This window comes from Panicum virgatum, chromosome 6K, assembly GCF_016808335.1.
Source record: "Panicum virgatum strain AP13 chromosome 6K, P.virgatum_v5, whole genome shotgun sequence".
NCBI lineage: Eukaryota > Viridiplantae > Streptophyta > Magnoliopsida > Poales > Poaceae > Panicum > Panicum virgatum.
Genome location: NC_053141.1, coordinates 14,253,431 through 14,276,118, shown reverse-complemented (window position 1 = coordinate 14,276,118; position 22,688 = coordinate 14,253,431). Strand labels below are relative to the sequence as shown.

General features: G+C 48.6%; 1 protein-coding gene across 1 annotated transcript; it reads left to right on the top strand.

Annotated features, from left to right (window-relative positions):
- The first annotated feature begins 8,718 nt into the window (after positions 1 to 8,718).
- Positions 8,719 to 9,168, top strand: LOC120713275. The gene has a single exon (XM_039999266.1). The coding sequence runs from the start codon at positions 8,719 to 8,721 to the stop codon at positions 9,166 to 9,168; it is 450 nt and encodes a 149-aa protein (XP_039855200.1).
- Positions 9,169 to 22,688: the final 13,520 nt, after the last annotated feature.

Here is a 22,688-nt window from a genome sequence, read left to right as displayed (position 1 = left end):
TCTGGGTGTACTTCAAAAATTTATATCACATCTACCATCGACAAGCCCTCGACGCCTCTATCATCACCATTTGGGTTTTGTAAGTATCACTTACCTCTACATTAATACTTTTTGTTAATAAGAACATAATTATATGTGTGCATTATAAAATTTCTATTGTATCATTTAGACAGGAGACCCAAAGAAGCCGAAAACATGGATGGCACCATCATATCGGCTTCATGTCTCCTTTGCTAGTCAACCAGAAAGTGCTCAACGAAAATTACAAGGAAATGTGCCAAAACATGTACGATTCGTTGGCAAAATTACAAATCCTATATATTCATACCATACAACTTTGGGTAAGACTTGGTCGACTCAATCCTCTATTATATTACTAAATAAATACTAAGTCGTCTATTGCATGTATGTATATATCCTATCTATATCTGCAGTTATCATTGGATTTTACTCATACTTTCCGTAGAGACCGGCAATCTTATAGTCTTTGACTCAATGAGAAATCCAAAGTACGCAATCCAACATATCCTAGACCCCTTAAACAGGTAAGTTCAGTTTGCACAATCAAATCCTTTTTTTATTAATAACAATTTCTGAATATCAAACTTAACTTTGAGCACAGAGATTGGAAAAAAAATTGTGAAAAATAACAAAGGACGTGGTCAATGGAGGCCCGAACTGAACGTTAACATGGATTATCCGGTATGTTGATTCATAAAGATTTGTCTAGTTAAGTATATAATCCCAAATTGTTCTAAATTGAGTAATTTATTTGTTTCTCCTTAAGTGTGCGAGACAACAATAAGGAACTGATTGGTGCGGGTACTACGTATGCGACTACTTGCACATCATGACTCCATGCAGGAAGGATACTGATGAAGATACGAGAGTACGTCCAAACCGTTCACTAGTACATTTTCATATTTGTAATAACGCACATGATGTTAATCCTTTTTTCCTAAATGTAGATGTCTCAAATGGGGGATGAATGTTACTCTACTGATCGGATCAACGCCGTGTGCGAGCAGCTCGCCGGATTCATTTTAAATGAGATCTTGGATCCTAGAGGCGAGTTCTACCACGACGGTCACATCCATAGAGGACTTCCATCGAGCTCCTGAGGGGACCAGTAGTTGGACTAGAAGCATGACTTGTACATTTGTAAATATTTTTAAACGTTATGCCTTGATGTTTGTAAATTTGTAAATATATTAGTTCATCTAATTAGCTTAATTATATGCTCGCATTTCACTTTTAGTTAGTTTCAAATATTCTCTAAAAACGAACACGAACGACCAATGAACGTATAGTACTGTAGAGCTTGAGTGCGTTTATCAATTAAATATAACAAACAGTAATAAATATAACAAACAAAACTGGATTTGGGAAAAAAGAGAAAAAGTCATTGGTACCAGTTGGAAAGACCAACCGGTACCAAAGGGGCTGCCACCTTGCGTCAGCGTGGCAGCCTCTTTGGTACCGGTTGGTCTTTCCAACCGGTACCAATGGAAGCCTAAGGCACCGATTGAAAAACTCGGTGTCTAAAGGCGAGGCCATTGGTCTCGGTTTGCGGGAACCGGTTGGAAAACCGGTGCCTAAGGGTGTTTCCAACTATTCCCGTGGCGTGTTTTCTAGTAGTGTAAATGAGTGATGGAACGAGGGTTTAGACATGGACATAACTCACTATTCAATATCTTAATATATACTAAGAGCAACTCAAACAGCTTAGGTATAATCCTAGTCAAATTTAGAGTTTTATAAGCACTCTAAAGAAATAGAAAACTTCTCAAAAAGTGGGAAACCCAACTGACTCTCCAAATCAGACTCTATGTCCAAAATGGGTCCACGTGTGGCAATGTTGTTTTTTCGCCGTTCGTTCCTCCGACGCCGTCGTGCTGTAGCCTAGCGGCGCCTGTACACCGCAGCGACCTGGCGTGCGGACGAGTGGGCGCTTGGGCCCTGGAGCTCGCCGCCTCCGATAACTCCAAGAGCCGGCAGCAGCCTCGGGGGGCGGGGTCAGCACACCGCCATATGCTTTGGGCGGCCTACCTTCTCTGCCTCGGCGCTCGCGGCTGCTGGGTTGGAATCTTGGGCGACGCCATCGCTAATGAAGAGATGGGAATATGGGATTGGATGCTTGGCTGTCGCTTTGCTGGATTCTTGCAGATTGCAACGTGCGTCAGTCTTCATCAGCGACGCCAATAAGGTCAAGGAGGAGAAGCTGTGCAGCGACAAGCTCACGGTGGGAGCAGAGGAACGATGACGCTGACTTGTCGGATGTCGGTGCCGCGGCCGTGGACGCGCTCTATGGGTCGGAGTTGTGCGGGCTCGACGGTGGTCTGCCGGACCCACTCTTGCTTCTTTGGCGCGTGCCGTCGCTCGATTGCGGCAGGGGAAGGAGAGGGGGTGGTAGCTGCAGGGCCCGGTGGCGGCAGAAGACGGGTCGGTGACGGCAGCAGAGCGGTGCGAGGGAGAAGAAGTGCGACTGCGGCAAGACACGGGAGTGCGAGGGAGGCGTGGGAATCCGGCTGGCACGCGCACGGCGGGGCTGATGGCGAGCTGAGCAGCTTTGTATTGATGGCTAGCGGAAGGGGAGGAATAGCGACCCGGATACAAAAGCGAGGTAGATAGATAGTCTGGTGGAACTCGATTTTAAGGGTAATTTTTCAATTTTACAGAATAAAACAAATTTGCCTAAGCTGTTGGAGTTGCTCTAACTAGTACTGATTCTTAAAGGAAATTGTATCATGTGGCTATGATATTTATCAGTGCTATTTGCAAATGTAGCAGGATGGAGATTATGCACATGGACTTGTGGCATAGAGAAATTGTTTTTATTAAATTATTTTTTTGGCATTTTACTTGTGATCCTATGTATCTTCTATTTTTTATTCCAAGAATACCGCACATGCTCAAGTGATGCGGTGGACAAAGAGTTTGCTTCCGGCCTGGCAGTACATTTTGGCCAATTCCAACATGCATATAATTAGCCTTTTATTGATCCATTTGAATATATTGCCTGGATCAACCTAGCAACCTTGCAGAGAACATAGCATTTAACACATTGGAACAATCTTGTAGACCATTGACAAGTTCTTGTCAAGCTCTGAATCATGTGTTAGCTGTTTGTACTCATAGACTTTAAGTAGTCACTACACAATAACTTTGATATACTTAATTCTGATATATTGGCACAAGTGGCAGCAATGATTTTATCTACACAAACTTCCCGCATAGGATTAGAACAAGACAAAACTAAACAGCCTTTGGTCTTGCTCAAAAGTTGTCCTGCTACCAATTCCAGTATTATTTTTTTGGGAAATTTTCCAGTATTAATTTGTACAGTTTTTGTTTAAACTAACTTGAATTCCAGTAAGTTGAAATAACTAGCCTATACTTACTCACATAGAGGGATAATAGGATGATTGGGACAATTCAGCTCTATCGTCGGAAATGTGTCAACAAGGATGCAGCAACAAACAAGACGCCCAGGTGCCGAACTCTACCTTGAGGTGTTTTGTTTTAAATGTGTGCATCGTATTATGTCTGACTCATGGCATGGACTATGTTTTGATGTATAGACTTATATATGTTTTGTAATCGGTGTATGAACATGTGACACTATATGAGATTGATTTGAGTTACTATGTGAGATTTGATGTATTTATTATGTGAGAATGATTTGTAGCAATTTAGTACCCATGTGAATTAATTGTATGAGATTATTGGAATGTTGTTTAATTTTGATAATGGTTCTAGAATAAGCAACAATAAAGGATTATCACCACCAGCCGGTGTTATAGGCCGGAGGTGAAAATGGGTTATCACCACCAGTCCGTAATAGGGACCGGTGGTGAAATCTTAAGGATGGGGAGCCGGCGAACCACACAATCTCTACAGATGGCTTATCACTGCCGGTCTGTGATAAGGACTGATGGTGATAACCCATTTTCACCATTGGTCCCTATTACAGGACAACGGTGATAACCCAATTTCACCACTGATATTTCACCCACTGCTAGAACAATGGGCTTTCATCCGTTCAGTTAGTACCAGTTAACTTTTGGCCCGGTACTAAAGTTACTCCGAGCCATTTTATACCGGGTTCCAAATTTAAAAGCCTCTAGAGCCATTTTATAGTACCAGGCCAAAACACCGTCCGATACTAAAATGCGATATTTAGTACCGGTTGGTGGTTTGGCCTAGTACTAAATGGTAGTCGAAGTAGTTGCTGGAGTAACAACTCCTAAAAAGAATAGAGAACTTGTCTATAGGGCCACGGAGAGCATGTCTCTTACACTACCGGAGTCGTCTAGTTTGCCGTGTGCTAAAAGCACACGCCAAAGGTGAAAAAACTCATGGCAAAGACTTTGCCGTGTGTAACACACGGCAAAGCGCACATGGTATACAACTGTCAGCAAAGAGGTCCTTTGCCATGGGCCTTTTATCGGGCACACGGCAAAGAGGTTGCCGTGTGCATTTTCTGATACCCGGCAAAAAAATAATAGCAAATAAAAAAAAGAAATCTAGCCCTGCCGTCCAGGCCAGCCCTGCCGCCACCGCCGCCGTCTAGGCCAGGCCATGCCGGCTGTCCGTCCGAGCTAGCCCCGCTGCCGCCGCTCGCCAGGCCGTCGTTGCTCGTCTGGCCGCCGCTGCTTGTCCATGCCTTCACGACGAACCTGATTGGACCTGCGAGAGCAATCATCACTTGCATGGAGGCATGGATTGATGATTCGTGGGTGTCAGGGTGATGTGTGTTGTGTGGCATGGCAGCAGTAGTCGAGGCCGTAGACGAGCTCGTAGACGAGGCTGCTGAAGATGGAGCAGTAGTCGCCACTCGAAACGCCGCGCCCTGCTCACGTTGCTTGCTCCGCCTCACATCAGGCCACCGTCGCCACCGCGGTGTACCCTTGAAGCACACGAACAGAACAATTAAACAAACGAAGACAAGCAAACACCAAACATTCGAACGAAAAATACTCTCTCAATACTCCACCGATTCAAACGAGATTTGAGCCATAGATGAAAGGTCACAAGGTCTAATAGATCCATGAAAAAGATCGCAAAACAATCAAGAAACCACTGTGAATTGAATGAAAATTCGAGCGTCTCTTCCATGAACGCGATTTGGGGAAAACTCAAAATTCGAGCAGATTCAGGAGAGATTCGAGGGGGAATTGAATCAAAGATACACACAAGAATCCTAGCAACAAAAGCCCTCAAACAATTTCATGAATCCACATTGAAATCGTGACGAACAAATATTCACCTGAAAATCACGATGCGCCGCCGGCGCCTCTCGCGCTCGGGCCGGGATGCGCCGTCGTTGCCCCTCCCACCTGCGTAGGGATGCGCCGCCGTCGGCGGTCCCGTCCTCGCCGGGACTGCGACACCGTCGCTGCTCCTACCCGCACCGGGCTGTGACGCCATCGCCGCTCCCGGCATGCGCCACTATGGCTACCCAAAGCCGCGCCGCCGGTGCTCACCGGGCGACGGGAGGGGCCGTAGAGGAGGGAGGGGTGGCGGTGGTGGCGACGGAGAGGAGAGGAGGGAGAGGGGGAGGGCGGCGGCAGGAGTGGGAGACTGGCGGCGGCAGGAGAGAGAGAGGTGGTAGGGTTTTGTGGTGGGGGAGGGAGGTGTGTGTGTTGGGCCGGGCCGGGATTTTTTGTTGGGCCGGATAAGTTTGTCGTGTGCTCCACATTAAACACACGGCAAAGGTGTTATTTTTTCTCTTTTCTCCATATTTGAAAATACACTATTTGCATATATATTTTTTCAATATACTTTAAATATTTTTTGAAATTACTAAAATTTCACATGAACCAAACTAAAATTAACAAAAAGTTTTGATGTCAAACAATAATTTGATCGTCACTTTGACTCGAAATCTGAAACAGTCCTTTTTTAACTCTATGAAACTTCTTCGGAGATTCTTCGTTCTGTAAGCAGTGTATGTGATAACTTGTGCGAAACATTCTAATTTTTTTTCACAACCTCCACATATGATATCTTGATGTCATGAAAAATTCCTTGATTTTCAGACTTTGATTGGTTATTATATAATTTAACTATAATTCGGCGACACATTGGTGCTCATATTTCGTGTTAGAGATGTTGAAAATTCCCTTTCATTTTATGTACACGGCCTCAAAATGTACTCAACAACAAGAATATCATTTTTCCTTTTATGAAATTCTAGTATCCGAAGCACTTGCAATGCAAATTGGATTTATTCTAAAATATTCATGTAAGGGAAATATATTAACGAAATATAGCAAAAATACCTACAAATGTACGATATTGTAACACAGGGTACCAAATATAGTATGAGGAGAGAATAAAAAGTTTAGGAGGCAAAGGAGAAAAAAAAATCAGATTTGTTGTGTGCCATATAAAGACACTAGGCAAAATTGATCTTTGCCGTGTGCCAACAGCTAGGCTCACGGCAAAATTTATCTTTGTCGTGTGCCAACAGCTAGGCACTCGGCAACAACTCAATTTGCCGTGTGTTTTTTTGGTCGCACTCGGCAAAAAATTAATTTACCGTGTGCTTAATTTTTGCCATCAGTTTTTGTGGCCAGCACTCGGTATATATTGGGTTTGCCGTGTGCCCATGATGTTGCTCACGGTAAAGAGCTAGGCACACGGCAAAGTGAAAGTTTCCCGTAGTGTTAGCCCAACTACTCGATAGGCCGTGCCTTTGACTTTGGCTGAACAAAGAAAGGTTGGCAGTCGAAGTAGTTGCTCGAGTAACTCCTAAAGAGAATAGAGAACTTGTCTCTAGGGCCGCGAAGAGCGTGTCTCTTAGCCCAACTACTCGATAGGCCGTGCCGACTTTGACTGAACAAAGAAAGGTTGGTAGTCGAAGTAGTTGTCGATGAATCGCCAAACGTCCGAGCTGAAGTTGAGCCATGCAGTCAAGATTGGTGGCGTCATCATTGGTGCTTGTGGTCTGACGGAACAGCAAGCTCTTTAGCTCTTCTGTGTTCCTGAGTATTGCGTGCCTGCATGTGGTCTCCCTCTTCTGGCTGGTACTGGCTTGCTTGCTTGCTGAAATAGTGCTGGGCTGCCTCAAATGTCGTGACCACACGATCTGATCCAGGGTGACCCCAATTGATGGCCGCACGATCTGACTGTCTGGGATCGAGCTGGAGTTGGCCGAGTAGTCGATGTGGCCGGATGTTGGTGAGAATATATAGTCGACGGGGGCCAACGAGAGCCACGGCGAATCTTGATCCTTGCTCGTAGTTGAATTTAATTTCCAGGTAACGTGCATGCTGCTGACCACTTCCTCATTTGGTGGCGTGGAGCTGCAGCTTTTGCTTCCGGGTGTATTGCTAAGTCCTTCAGCCGCACACTGCTGCGTACCGGCAAAGGTCGAAGTAGTTGCCGGCGCGTCGCTGAGCATCCTTGTGAGAGCGTAATAGCTGCCGGTGGGTCGGCAAGCGTCGTTGCTCGGTCAGAGTGATCGTAACTTCAGCTCAGGCTGGAATTGTTGACGGGCAGGAGAGGACTCGTAGTGGAGGCTGAGCAGTTGAAGTAGATGTGAAGTAGCAAGCTTCTTCGCGAAACCGAAGTAGTGGCAGCTTCATCCTTGTTGGAGCCTTGGGCGATCGACATGTACACCAGTTGGCAAGAGCTGCTGGTCCTCTGGTAGTCTTGCACGTACATGTAATGAGTTTGGAGCAAATTTTGAGTGGCACATGCATGGGCGGCAGCCCGATGCTCTCTTTTCCATCTTGGCATGCATGCTGGAGCAGTCAGCGAAATGCGGCGATTAGCCGGCTAGTCTACGTTGTTGATGGCAGCAAGCACGAGCTGCCGTATCGCCGTGTCTGAGTTGTCGAAGTAGTCATAGCTGTAGTGGTGGCGAGCTGCCGTATCGCCGTGTCTGAGTTGTCCAAGTAGTCGTAGCTGTAGTGGTGGCGTAAGCTTGACCGTTGATAGAGCTGTGGCTGTGTCGTCGAGATGATCGTCGGCAGTAATATCGAGCGGCGTGGCCAATCTGCTCGTGCACATGCACGAGTATACGTATCCACCTTTGTAGCTTGTATGTCTTCAATAATTAGCTTTTGCATGGCTTGAGTACCACATCCATGCTCGATCCAAAGTTTGAAAGCATTGCTTGCTTTTCGCGGTAGTTGAGTGCGTACAGAACTTGGGCAGTCTTCTTCATTAACGGAGGTATATCCGGGTACCTCCCAGCCGAGTAGTTATCTCCCGACTGGGTACCTACTCGTCCAGGGTCACACTGCACGACTACCCGGCGGACAAGCACTCGGCTAGACGTCGGAAGGTTTCTCCAAGGATCAGGATCAAGGCGCGGATGTGTATTCCGGATATCTAGGGATCTCAACCGACCTAATTCCATGAAACAACCCGAGTAGATCTCTTCCCATACTTGTAACCCACGGCACCGAGTTGTTCAGGCAGTCGGCCTCTTCAGGAACCCTTTTCAAGTGCATCTCCCAGTCAGATGGAGTCCGACTCCTCAGCGAGATCCACTCGGGAATTTGCGGAAACCACACAGGAGCTTCCACCCTGGTGGGCCAAGCTTTCAGGTTAGGCTTCTATTGGCTGACGGCCCTGGCCGACGCTCAAGCTATCGTCAGACGATGCCTAGGATGCCAGTTCTTCTCAAAGCAACAGCACGTCCCGGCTCAGGCTCTGCGGACGATCCCTCCATCCTGGCCATTCGCATGCTGGGGACTCGATTCGATGGGACCCCTCAAAACAGTGCAAGGCAGCTACACCCACATATTCGTCGCCATCGACAATTTCACCAAGTGGATCGAGGTGAAGCCAGTCTCTACCACGTCAGCAGCCAAGGCAGCCGAGTTCATCCAGGAGATAACACACAGGTTCGGAGTGCCCAATCGGATCATCACAGACCTGGGCACCTCCGTCACCGGATCAGAATTCTGGGACTTCTGCCAGGAAAGATGCATCGATGTGTACTATGCCTCCATGGCTCACCCCAGGTGCAACGGCCAGGTGGAACGTGCTAATGGCTTGATCCTCCAGGGGCTCAAAGCTAGGATTTTCGACCCGATCGAAAAATATGGCTCCAAGTGGATCCAGGAACTACCCAAAGTAGTATGGGGGGCTGAGCACGCAGAGAAGCCGGGCCACCGGCTACTCCCCCTTCTTCATGGTCTACGGTTCTGAGGTTATCCTCCCGACGAATATTGCCTTTGGTGCTCCGCACACCCAGAACTACGACGAAGGCAAGGCCGAAACAACTCGGTGAATAGACCTCGACTCAGCCGAGGAGCACCATCTGACGGCAGCCCTCCAGCACGCCATGTACGAGCAGCAGCTACGCCGTTGTCATGATAAAAACGTCCAACAGCGCGACTTCAACATCGGCGACCTGGTACTCCGACGGGTCCAGACCCCCGGAGGCAAGTTAACTCCCCCATGGGAGGGACCCTTCATTGTGAGCAGTGTAGTTGTCCCAGGAACCTACAGGCTGCAACGCTAAGACGGAACTGACGTGGGCAATCCATGGAACATCGAACACCTTCGTCGCTTCTATCCATAGAAGAAAAAAAAGAGATATGTACTCTACTCATCAGTTATTAATAAAGTTCAAAGTCTTCAATTATTCGTATTTGTTTCTCCCGACCCGTCCAGTACGCTCGGGGGCTGTGTGTCGGTCAGCCCGACTCGTCTCTTACACTCGGGGGTTGGGGCTCGGCCAGTCCGACTCGTCCAAGTCTGCGCAGCGCAGGCACCCCCAACGTAACCAGTTGTTGCGGGCACAACCCTATTCGTAATGGAACCACCCTGCATCACCTTCTACCGCCCGCGCGCTTGATGATCAGCTCTCAACCCGGCAAGTAAAGGCACATCGCAAGGTCGTCTGTTCCTAACTACTCGGCCAACTCAGCAGCAACTCAGATTACGGAATCCAACACAAACACATGCAAATTTATTTACATACAAAATAAATATTGTTTCTTTTGGCCACCCGCTGATCATTTTCCTTCGGCTCCTACAATTACAGGTTCAGGTTGGCCGCCACGCGCTCCGCGAATGGCCGGGCGTCGGCGAGGTAGTCGGCCCAGGCGAGGTCCGAGGTCTCCGACGCCATCCCGTCACCAATCGGCTCCAAGTCGGCCTCCGGGAAGTGGGACTTCACGAGTCCCAGGGTGTACTGGGCCGTGTCCTCAGCGACCACCCTGGAGATGACGCCGAGATGCCCGCGCGCCGTCTCCAGCCGCACCTCCAGCTCCTCCGCCGCGGCCGTGCCTTCCGGCTCAAAGGCGGCGAGGACGGCGCTCACCTTGCCGGTAAGCTCGCCAAGGGTTGTGACCGCCGCCGCAAGCTGGGCCTCCGCGCCTGTCTGCAAGATTTCATCTTAACTGCCCGCGAGTCGGATCCGAAAGGAAACAGGGTGGTTCCAGAACCATACCTTCGTGCGCCTGGCGCTCCAGGCGGAGCTTGCCCTCCGTGGCACCCTCTCTGGCCTCTGCGGCCTCCTGCAGCTCGGTGTTGGCCTTCTCACAGGCCGTCAGGTCGCGCTTCAGGGTGCGGACCTCCTTTTCTAGCCCTGAGAGGGTATCGATTAGCTTGAATACAAATGAGTCAGCACAAAGCGTGGAACACCTCTTTCCCCGCTTCTCGTCCGCGACAGCCTTCTCTATCTCCGCCCACTGCTTCTCTAGCAGGTGGTTTTGCGCCTCCAACTCGGCCAGCCGGGTCTCAAGCTGCTCGAGTCGGCCGTCCGCGGCTGGCGCCCCCTACATCCTCTTGGCGGCCTGCTGGCTCAGGCCGGCCAGTGCCTAACAAGAACAGGGCAATCAACTCAAAATTCAGTACGACACAAACAAATACATAGGCAAGGGATGCCATCCTACCTCGGCCGATTCCGCTGCACGGCGCGCGGCAGCCTGGAGCTCCTCCGCCACCCTGGCCGACTCGTCACCCTCGGCCTCCTGCTCCTCCACCACCAGGACTCCGGGCAGAACAAGGCCATGATGAGCAGGGTACAACTCCCGGCTCGGGGTCTCTTGCGGCAGAGGCAATGGCGGCGCAGGTGGCACCTCTGCCATCCCCATCGGTGCGGCCTTTCAGGCCACGGATCGCCCGGTGTCCTCCGCCTCTGCCTCGCCTGGTGTCGCCACCCGGCGAGCGCGGGACCGCGGTGGACTCTCCACTTATAGATTGGAGCTAGCCGACTCGACCCGTCGGGTCTCATCAGCGGACCCCTCTGCCTTCCTCTTCCTGTGAAGCCAAAATTTCACAGTGTCAAGATACAAGTGGCGATCCTAAACAAAAAAAGAGACTGCACAAGCAAACTTCACTTACCCTGCGCTCCGGCGAGCAGTGAAAGACAGCCTTAGCGGTGAAGCGGGTGGCTGCGGTCGGGGCATGAGCGGAGGAGATCTGATCCCTCCAATGCGTGCCAGCCCGGCCGCCGCTTCCCCTTCAGCGCGCCCGGCGTCAGCGCCGGTGCCTTCTCCTAACAATTCGGGGGCGTCCTCCGCCCCCAGCTCTTCACTCCCCGACCTCGAGGCGGTGGCGGAGCCTCCCTTGGGCAGGGCACTCATCAAGCCAGCCTTGGAGGCTGGGATCTTCCTGACGGCACGCCTCCTCCGCCTCGGCGCAGCCGGAGGGGCGCTGACACCTACAACTTCAACATCCGGCCCGTCCCCAATGGACGAGTCGAACGACACCTCCAGATCTGCTGCCTCTGGCTTCTTCAGATCGTCCAGGGTGGCGGTGTCCTTCCCTGCATCCCCCTCTGGCAGGGGAGCGAGAGACCAGAACTCCAGAACTTTTTCCTGCATTCACAAAGGCATTCCGAGTTGGTTACAACCCAACGGGTGCCATGCATACAAAGAAGCAGGGTAGAAACAACTCCAAGGCAAAAACAGAACAATTCAGAACAGAAAGCAAAACAACACAGAAGAGACAAGAAGACTTACGGCTCTAGTCGGCCACTTCAAGCAGTGTGTCTTCGGGCACCCGCGGTCGCGGATCGGCCCTTACATCATGCGGGCGACCCGGTTCGCGGCTTCTTCCCGGGGAACCTTTCGGTTCTGCCCCCGGGTCGGGTCCTGATGACCCCAGTACTCAAAGCCGGGGTGTACCCTGTCCCGAATCGGCTGCACCAGCCGCTTACTGAAGGACAGGGCCACCACGGTGCCCGTCAGCCCCTGGGCTGACAGGCCGGCGATCTCTTTGAGAAGGAGGTCCACCTGGACCATCACCTCCTCGGTCGGCTGTTCTTCCCAGCACGCGCGAGGCTCCGGCGCGCGGCCAGTGCGGGCGGGCAGACAAGGGACCGGGTTCGACACAACGAACCACTCCTTGTGCCACCCCTTGTTGCTGTCGTGTAATTCCAGGGCTGGGTACGATCAGCCCTAGCGCAGCGAGAATGCGGCGCCGCCCACCACGTCGCGGCGAGCGGTGGACGGGTACCCCCTCAGATGGTACAGGGCCCGCCACAGGTTGAAGTGTGGGGCAATTCCCAGGAATGCCTCGCACAAATGAATGAAGATCGCGATCTGCGTGATGGAGTTCGGCTTGAGATGAGTTACCTCAAGCGCGTAGAAGAAGAGGAGCCAGCGGAAGAACGCCCCCACGGGAAACGGGAAGCCCTTCTCGTAGAAGGACCGGAAGACGACCGTCTCCGTCCGGTCCTCCCCGAAGCAGCATTTCCACCCCGAGATCTCCTTCTCAGGGATGAGTCCGCGCTCCACCAGATCTTGTATGTCCTCCTCCCGAAGGTTGCTCGGCGCCCACACCTCCGAGGGCGGCGGCACGTCGGCGGCGCCTCCAGACGCGGAGGAGGAAGATTTCGGCGACTCGCCAGCCATTCCGAGTGGCGGCTGGTGGATCGGATCTGTGGGGGCGTGGGGAGGACGACTGGCGGTGAGAAGGCGAAGAGGCAACGGCAAGAGAGCAGAAGCGAGAAGGCCAGGGAACGGGAGGCCGCCGTGGGCTGGGTCCTTCCCCTTTTAAAGAGGATAAGTCACGCCTGCAACGGCCACCCCGAATATCACACGGGAAACAGCCTGAGTCATACTCAGCAAGAAGTGGGACCCCAATGGTACCTTTCTGCCTATTGCAGTAAAAGACCAAACGGTAAAAATACAAATCACCTGGGCGCCGCTACCAATCGGCGTGTCTCCGCAACTCCGCCAGCGACCAGGCTCGGGGGCTGGGTGCCGCTACCACTCGGCGTGTCTCCGCGACTCCGCCAATGACCCTGCTCGGGGGCTAGGCGCCGCTACCACTCGGCGTGTCTCCGCGACTCCGCCAGCGACCCTGCTTGGGGGCTGGGCGCCGCTACCACTCGGCGTGTCTCTGTGACTCCGCCAGCGACCCTGCTCGGGGGCTGGGTGCTGCTACCACTCGGCGTGTCTCTGTGACTCCGTCAGCGAGCCTGCTAGGGGGTTGGGCGCCGTTACCACTCGGCGTGTCTCCGCGACTCCGCTAGTGACCCTGTTCGGGAGCTAGGCGCCATGACTTCAGAGTTGAACGGGTCCAGTCGGACAAAAAACAAGACAGTGTGATATGCTGGGTGCTCATGTAACCCGGAAATTTGGGCAAACAAGGCTTCTGTATTGACCCTCGAAAAGCTTCTTCAAAACCTTCCGAGTCTCGGGGGCTGCACCCAACGGGTGCGCCCAGGGGCGCATCCCATTGAAGACTGAAGGGAGTCAGACATCATTATGAGTCCCGAAGAACTTCGCGCAAGTCAATCATCAAGATTCAAGCTCAAGCCCTTCAGCACTCGGGGGCTTGACGGAGGTACATCCGGGTACCTCACAGTCGAGTAGTTATCTCCCGACTAGGTACCTACTCGGCCAGGGCCACTCTGCATGACTACCCGGCGAACAGGCACTCGGCTGGACGTCGGAAGGTTCCTCCGAGGATCAGGATCAAGGCGCGGATGTGTATTTTGGATATCTAGGCATCTCAACCGACCTAATTCCATGTAACAACCCGAGTAGATCTCTTCTCTTACTTCTAACCCACGGCACCTGGCCTATAAAGGCGCCGTGAGGGGACCCATAGAACGCAGATCTCATCCCATCTACACCTTTCATCGTAAAGCTCAATACACACAACACAGGACGTAGGGTATTACGCTCCCGAGCGGCCCGAACCTGTCTAAACCCTAGCGTCAACTCACAACCATCTAGTTCTTGGCTCCGGAATCCCCTCTTCACCTACAAATCTACCACCGGGCATACCCCTGGTGGACTTGCCGGATAAGCAATCCGATATTCATGGTAGTGGCTTGCGTGGCCTTGTATGCACTTGCATTAATCACTATGTAAAAAATGACCTATAGTGACGTGCACAAAAGTGACATGTTGTTGTACGTCACCTTTGTTATCTGGGTGACGCGCGAAGATGATGTACGCCACCTTTTACCTCTTGGTGTCCTCTCTAGAATGATGCCCGTCACCTTTGTAATGACATAGGGGACGTGCAACATCAAAGCACGTCACCTTTGTTATAGGTGACAGGCTACATTTATGGTCCGTCACCTATAAAATTAGTATAGGTGACGGACTTTGATAAGTAAAAGGTGACGGGCAATATCAAAGCCCGTCACCTTTGTGATGACATAGGTGACGTGCAACATCAAAGCGCGTCATCTTTGTAATTTTTATTAATATTTGAACATGCGATTTTTGAAAAATTCAAATTGTCTCAAATCAAAAAAATTTCTATACAAAAGTTGTAGGCCTCAACAAGATCTACAAATTTATCGTTCAAAATTTGTATTGCCCTACGTCCTGTGGTTCAGGCCGCCAGAGCGTATACCCTACGTCCTGTGGTTTGTATTGTCTTAGGTGTTATCCGTGTCTTGGAGGGGTCCCTGCTCGCCCTTATATAGTCTGGAGGACAGGGTTATATGGACAGTCTTAGCCAAATACTATTAGAGTTCTACTCCAATAAGGTCGAGTAGTTTCCATGTACATTAACTAGTCCTACTGTTGTACGAGTAGTTACAAAGAGATAAGGTATATTCTATGTACTATTCCTTACTCTAGAATATTCCACGTCTGTGAACAGTCCCATTGCCCCGGGTTTGATAGGGGTGAAAGTCAATCTGTAGCGGTGAAAGTCAATCTGTAGCAGTTAGCTGGCCAATCAGTCAGTCAATCATCATGCCCTTGGGAGGATGTCCTTCCATCGAAAAGTTTCCCCTCGATCAAATATTTTCACCGCTGGTGGCGATGAAATTGCAGGCGCCGACCTGTCCCCACTCCCCAGCCCACACGTGCTCCATCCAACGCCGGCTGCAGCCCCCCTCTAAGTCGTCCCTGCCAGTGCGGTGCCTCTCGAGCGCAAGCGGACAAACAGCATGACTCGATGGGGCACATGTTCTGTTAGGTGGCCACGCCGCCGGCGATGCCCTTTATTACTTGCCGTATCAGAAGCGTGAGAGCCACTGTGCTTCAATTCCCCACTGTCAAGAGGGCAACTCCCTAGGACGGCTGCCGGTGTCCCGGTGGGAGAGGAACACCCGCAGCATCGAGCTGCCGACAAGGGGATGGGGTGCACAGGTGGCGTGAAGCGCGAGAGGGAGGAGGACGAGGACGGCTCCGCCATGGCCCTCCGTGCATCGCGGTGTCCCTCCGTGAGTCGCTTCTCCCTAAATTCCATCACCCTCTCTCTGTTTCCCATATCCCATCGTATCATGGTGTCGTTGCTGTGTCTCTCGTGCGATGTGTTCTGATTGGTCTTGCGATTCAGAAAAATCTCCCATGTTTCTGCGATTTGCTTCACCCGTCTCGAGATCTAATGGTTTTGCATACGATGATCTGTTTTGCTCTTCGTCAAGGAGGCCTACCCCGCCACCTGCAGATCGGCAGCCGGTGGTGCTGCCCATCGAGGACTCGATCCGGTTCGTGCTGGCCATGAAGCGTGAGTTCACCGACAAGCCTACGAAGAACCAGGAGTTCCACGCTGTCATGCACTGTTTCAGTCTGGGGATGTGAGTGACTTTACGGACTCATTTTTGGTTTGTGTGGAATTTAATTAAGCTTCGGTGTCGATGGCGTGGTCAGCAGTCTGCAGCCCCTGTTCCAGGGGCGCCCCAACCTCATCCGCAATTTCAACACCTTCCTGCCAAGGGGATACGTGCTCAGGGACAACCAGCAGGGAGGTGATGCTGATGCCTAGGTGTGCTAAACCTACTCAGGGTTCATCAGTGCCGGTTCCATCGGTAGTTGTGTGATCCTAAATCCAGACTGTGTCCATTATCCTGTGTGTTATTTGATACCTGGAGTGAGAGGGACCTGATCGAGATCATCTTGTTTGCTATATTGACATGCATGTTCCATCTCAAGGGTGTCTCCAGCGGTCGACTATTTGGCAGGCTATTTGATTCTTTTAATCGATGAATAGTTTCCGCACAGTGGTCGCTAGCGCTTGATTCGTTGCTAGCTTGCACACTCACCGATGCTGCTCACTCTCAAGTGCGCCCTTCCCAAGCGCTTGCTGCTCTCCTCTCTCTCTCCTCTAAATCGCTGGCCCAAATCGTCAGACCGCTAGAGACGCCCTAAGTGTTTTGGGATGTGGGGCAATTAGATGTGGATCATTTGAATTTACATGCTTGCATGGCTCGTTTGGGATGCGTGCTGGAAATAGATTCGGTCCGTTTAAATGGTAAGGGATAATATTCTTTTTGGTCATATCATACTCCGCATAAATGAAGTCTTTATTTGAGCGGATAAATTGGAAGCGACACGCGAGGGAAAAGATTTGGTTTGTTTCAACAGGTAGGGGAGAATATTCTTTTAGGATAGTATTTATGCTTTATGTGCACACAATTGAAGTCTCCCGTCGAGCTTGACAAATAGGAAGCGACAAATGTGGTAACATCCTAATGGGAATTTTTCCCAAATTGTTGTTCTTAAATTCTGGTTGGAGTTTCTTAATAACCAATGCTTCTAGACCTAAAACGGATATCGTGATCTGTTCTGGTGTTTCTGTTCTTACCGCGTGTTGTCTATTGCGCCAACGCAGATGTGCATGCATTCAAATACTGGTGTGTTGATTGCAGATCGATAAGAATACGGGTGTTCTGCGGTAGAGTTCATGTATTAGGAGGAGGTTTTGTTACAAGTCACAATTCACAATACAATAAAGGAAGACTTTAAAAATAGAGTTGAATGATAGGCACTAGGGTCAAGGATTAACTGTCCCACAGTTTACACCGAGGAACCACACGTCAAGGTGTGTATTGACAGTTTCTTCAACCTGTAAGTTTATTGTTGGCTATCTTTCACGTTTGTAGACAATAACCATAAAATATAGGCATTGTTTTACCAAATGGATGTTCCCAACCATTAAGGAGTCATGACAAATAAACAATTCACTTAGCTTCTGTGGCCAACCATTAAGGAGTCATGACAAATAAACTATTCACTTAAAGGTCATCCACCAACAGGTGTAAGCTTAAAGGGCATCCACTGGTTACTTCAAAAGAAAAGTATTCCTTTCCCAACCAGTATGTATGGCCCTTTTTTGCAGTAGTAGTGTCACAGACCTACCAATGTGACTAAGAGTATAAGTTGGATTTCATCATTTTAAAAATATCATTTTGTGGTTGGTTTTATAAATCAACAAAAAATGAAACTTCACTTTGTTTACCGCTTGATGAATAGATATCACTACTGAGAACTGCCCCAATTCCCAAAAAAAGACAACTTATCCGGTTGAATGACATATAAAGTGAACTAAATTGAATGACATAGGAAAAAGATTTCCTTTTTATGGATGGACTTCTTTCTTATACGAGGATTGACTCCTTTAAAATTACTCTAATAATATGAAAAGATAATGATTATTACCTAATATATTTATTTATTTTATTTTCACAAGATTCAAAATTTAAACTCAGTACAAACATAAAATTCAGCGGCACAAGAACCTCTAATAGCTAAGGGTACATTGGACATTTGACCTCTCCAATTAATTTATGAAAAATAGGATGGATCTGTTTTCCCAAATATTTTCCAAAATAGCTTCAGCTCCACCATAGAAGCCGCCTCTAGAGGAGCTGGAGCCGGAGTTGTTTTTGGAGGAGCTGGAGCCCAACCAAACATACCCTTTGTATCTACAGCCTCATGTACATTGATGAAAAGTGGTTTTACATGACAAGGAAAAATATGATGTGTCCTCGATTTGAATATAAGAAGGAATCAACAATGTCTCCATTATTTCTCTCTCTCATTCGCGAGAGACGAACTTAACATAGTGAAAAATAATTTTATAAATGTCTCATCTACATTTATGGTTAAGTTTTTCAGAAGTTGTAAATATCTCATCCGTCGTCCCCTTCCCCACAAGGGGAAAATGCGATGACGCAAGACATGGAAATTGAGCAAATTGCATCCCCGATGGACTGCAATGATCATGGCGATGCTCAAGATGAATTTGGGGATGACGAAGATCCCTAGATAGGATGAGGGGCTTACGTAGGTGGAGTGTGGTAGGATCCTCTTGATCCACATCCGTTCTCTCAAAGAGAAAGACGTTCAAGGTCGGAGTTTGATCCGGATTATGTTCCGAGTCCAATTCGAGTAAAGACTTACTAGCGAGCATTTATTATTCATTTTCAACGACTACGCGTAATGAGTTGCCGAATTGTATGGTCCATGTAGGAGCCTCTGACAGGAACAGGTGAGCGCCAACGCCATGCAAACGCAACAGAGGAAGAACTTGAAGGCAACGAAAGCTCTGGTCCAGAACTTTAATTGACTTCCTCTGGCAGCCAAAATAAAAGGAAACGGGGTCAGCGTGGAAGAAACAAATACCCCGAAGGCCAATGGACGGTCAATGTAGTTAGTCGAGCAGGCGAGCCCATAGAGCCTCTTGATGTTTGTGCAAAGTTTCGGAACGCAATCGGTTCTATAATAAGAACAAAGATGGTTTTGGATCCAATGATTTCCGATTGGGTAATAGTTCCTAAGGGTAGAAAGGAGGCGATGTGGCAACTATTGAGGCGAACCTTTATTTTGCCAAGAGGAACTCAAGATAATGTGAAGAATTATGCTAAGAAGATGTTGGGTGAAAGTTTCCGCCAGTGGAAGAGTGAACTAAATACCAAGTATGAGCAGAAGGGCCGAACACCTTTTGCAGATTATGGGGACATCACACCAACACAATGGGAAGAGTTTGTTCGACAAAAGAACTGTGAGGAATCTCTAGCTCTAAGCAAGAGAGTTAGAGATCTAGCATTGAGCAATATACATAAAGTCCGTCTTGGCTAGGGGGGATACCAAAGGAAGGCGGAGTGAAAGAGAAGCTATAATAGCCGCAGGGCAACCTGACCCTTTTCAAGGCCTTACTGATCGTGGCTGGTTCTGGGTTGAAGCAAGGAAGCCTAAGGTAGTGGATGTCAAGCCACATTTTGACGAACCATAGACCGAAGCCGTCGCACAAAAAATGTATGAACTTACCAACCTTCAGAGTCAAGGAAAGTTCAAAGCCAAGAGGGACAAGGATGTGCTCAGTACAGCCCTTGGGTCCAAAGAACATGGAGACCGCATCAGAGGCATGTCCTCTAAGTTGACCTTTAAGGATGGGTTCCAAGAGGACCGGTCAACCTACAAGAGGCATGACCGCTACAAGGAAGAGATGATATTAGCGGCAGAGAAAGCAGCAGAATCAAAATTTAAGAAAATGTTTGCACAAATTGCAGAGCAGTAGTCCGGCAAGCTTGTGACGATGCCCCCTCCGATATTAGCCCAAGCAAATCTGACATGTACTCGGAGCAGTGTTGCATCAACGACAGCACAACCATACCCGGTGGATTCTGTAACAAGTACAACTCCATGCATGCTGCTCTATCCGATCGGTAGAGTTGGGAAGACAAAAGAAGTTGCCTAGGCCCACGTGGATCCTGCTGGGGCTTTATTTGGGGGAAAACCAATCCCGCCCTTATATGCATGTGTGCGAGTGCAGCAGCTCCTGAAATCAAGCTATGAAGACAACGAGATAGACATCCCCACTGCAGATGGGAAAACCACACTTGGACAATGCGTTGGCATCACCATACTGTGGCACAAGCGAGATATTATACTGCTTGTTTCACCAGATATTACCTCGCAATCATCACAAAGACTCTACCAGCTGTACCATATATACCGGCCCTGCCAGCATCGCCACAAGCTCCAACATCTCCACTAGCTCCACCATCGCCACTAGCTCCACCTTCGCCACCAGCTCCTCAAGCTCCAACTTCGCCACTAGCTCCAGCATCACCACAACTAGCTCCTGCATCGCCACCAGCTCCAGCTTCCGGAACACCACCTCCACCCTTGCCACCAGCTCCAGCGTCACTGCAACCAGCTCCTGCATCGCCACCAGCTCCAGCTTCCGGACCACCACCTCCACCTTCACCACTAGCTCCAGCATCACCACCAGTTCCTGCTTTTGAACCATCTCCTCCACCAGTTCAAGCATCATCAGCTCCTAGGCAAGCATCACCACCATGAGAGCACACGGGCTCAACTCCACCACCATAACTTGGCCAGTATGTACCATGAGTGATACGGTCTTATCAGAAGGAAGACTCAGAGATTGTAAATAAATGGCACACAGCAAACACCAAGCAGAGGTCAAAGGATAAGTCCAAGGATAAATCAAAGGATGTTTCGGATTCTAGAGTCAGCAACGATCGGGCTTTTCCTTGCCCCGCACTGACCACGACTTCCATCGTTATGTTGGGGTCGATGACATTGAAGATTTACCGGAATGTCCGCTAAAATTTGAATATGGTAAGCCATTTCTACCCGACTCTTTGATGGAAGGGGTTCCAAGTTTTATGAAGAGGATGCATAGTTGGTACACGAGATCATGTAGACTTGGACTCAAAAACATTAGGGCTCGGTATGATCCCGATATTTTTGGACCCAAAACTGAGGGTATCAGTGATATCATGTTTGATTTTGAAGAGATCCATGACTTGTTCCGCCTCAAACAACTCATCATAGAAATGGTCAGACTCTGGTGCATGTAAGTGTTGCATCCAAACAGATATCTTATATGCAATGACCTATAATTATATATGCATACATATCTAATTAGTTGGGACATTTCATTATACAAGATGCAACAACAACAAGCGGATGTTGTAAATCATAAGGTTGCGTTCCTTGACCCGTTCACTATTTGTGAGTCAAGGCATTATGGGCTAATGTTGTGGAAGGACGACCACGATGAGCTAAATAAGTGTTCAATGCGCAAAGCAAAACAAGAAAAGCGAAGAAAGTTACACAAAGATATCGTAAGAAAACTTGATGCATACATATCGCTTCAGATGCAACGGTGGTAGGACAGGGATGTCATATGGGCATCATACCACTTCCGCTATGTGTAATTTCAATCATTTGTTATAATATGCACTTGCTTCGACTAAATGTCTTTATGATATTTCTGCAAAAATCACTGGATTGCAATTGCGTTACAGCCTAAGCTTGAAAATATGCTTTTATTTGACTCTGCTGATTTTGAGTCGAGCACATATGCAGAATTCGTATCCATCCTAAAGAAGTTAACAAAATTGTTATCCTCTATACATTTATTTTTTTATATATTGTATTGGACATCATGCTAAATCTTTCAGATATAAATAACTTCTTATTTATTTTTTCCATAAAATAACAGGGCTTACAAAGCACTTCGTTTACAAAGGAGGAATTCATCCCCCAGATAGACAAGAAGAAATGGTGATTGGCACACACTTTTCATGCCACAAGCAACCTGCAGGTTCCGTGTACTGTGAATACTACATGTACGAGCACATGAGGAAGCTCGGGAGATACACAACGGATCCCCAACATGTAAGGATCTACAATTTGCTAGGAATAGAAGCATAATTGCAAATTGTTATTGCTTGCATCTAATACTTGCCTTAATTTTTACATGGATGTTTTATTTGTAGGATCAACGGGAAACCCACAAAGATCAACTCCATGAGCAACAACTTCTCTATGTAGTTGATGATTTATGTCGTTTCATATTGCATGAAGTGGTCTATATAGATGGATATTTTGTTCACCCGGAGCATGAACTGTCAACTGACTCAAAATATAGAAGCCTCCGTCAGTGGGACAATCAGTAACTTCGAGCTGGCTATAGTAGCATTAGTAAGAAGAAATAGGACAAGACTATGCAATTAATTCTATGTGTACTTTCATGATGTATGATGTACTCTAATGATACACTGTAATGATACTTTTATATAATTTTATTTTAAATTTGTAATTAGATATATTTAAACATCATCGATCACAAAATCCTCAATTGCGTGCTAGGTTGATATGTGAAAATTCACGCGAACCAAAAGTGGGAAACAGATTTGGTAAAAACTAGCGCGAAACAAATTTAAAATTTTAAAAATGAGGGGGCCGGAACCAATTTCCAAGGGCGGCTGAAAATATATTTTTAGGGGCGGCTCAAGGCATCAGCCGCCCCTGAAAATAGCATTTTCAGGGGCGGTTCAAGGCATTACCCGCCCCTGAAATCCATTTCCAGGGGCGGCTGATGCCTTGACCCGCCCCTAAAAATCTCTATCAGTAGCTGCGAGAGACAGGGACGGGTATCGCGCCTGCCCCTAGCAATGCTATTCTACCCGCCTCTAAAAACATTTTCTATAGTAGTGCCAGCCACGTGTACTTGCATAATTAATAAAGTAAAATGATATG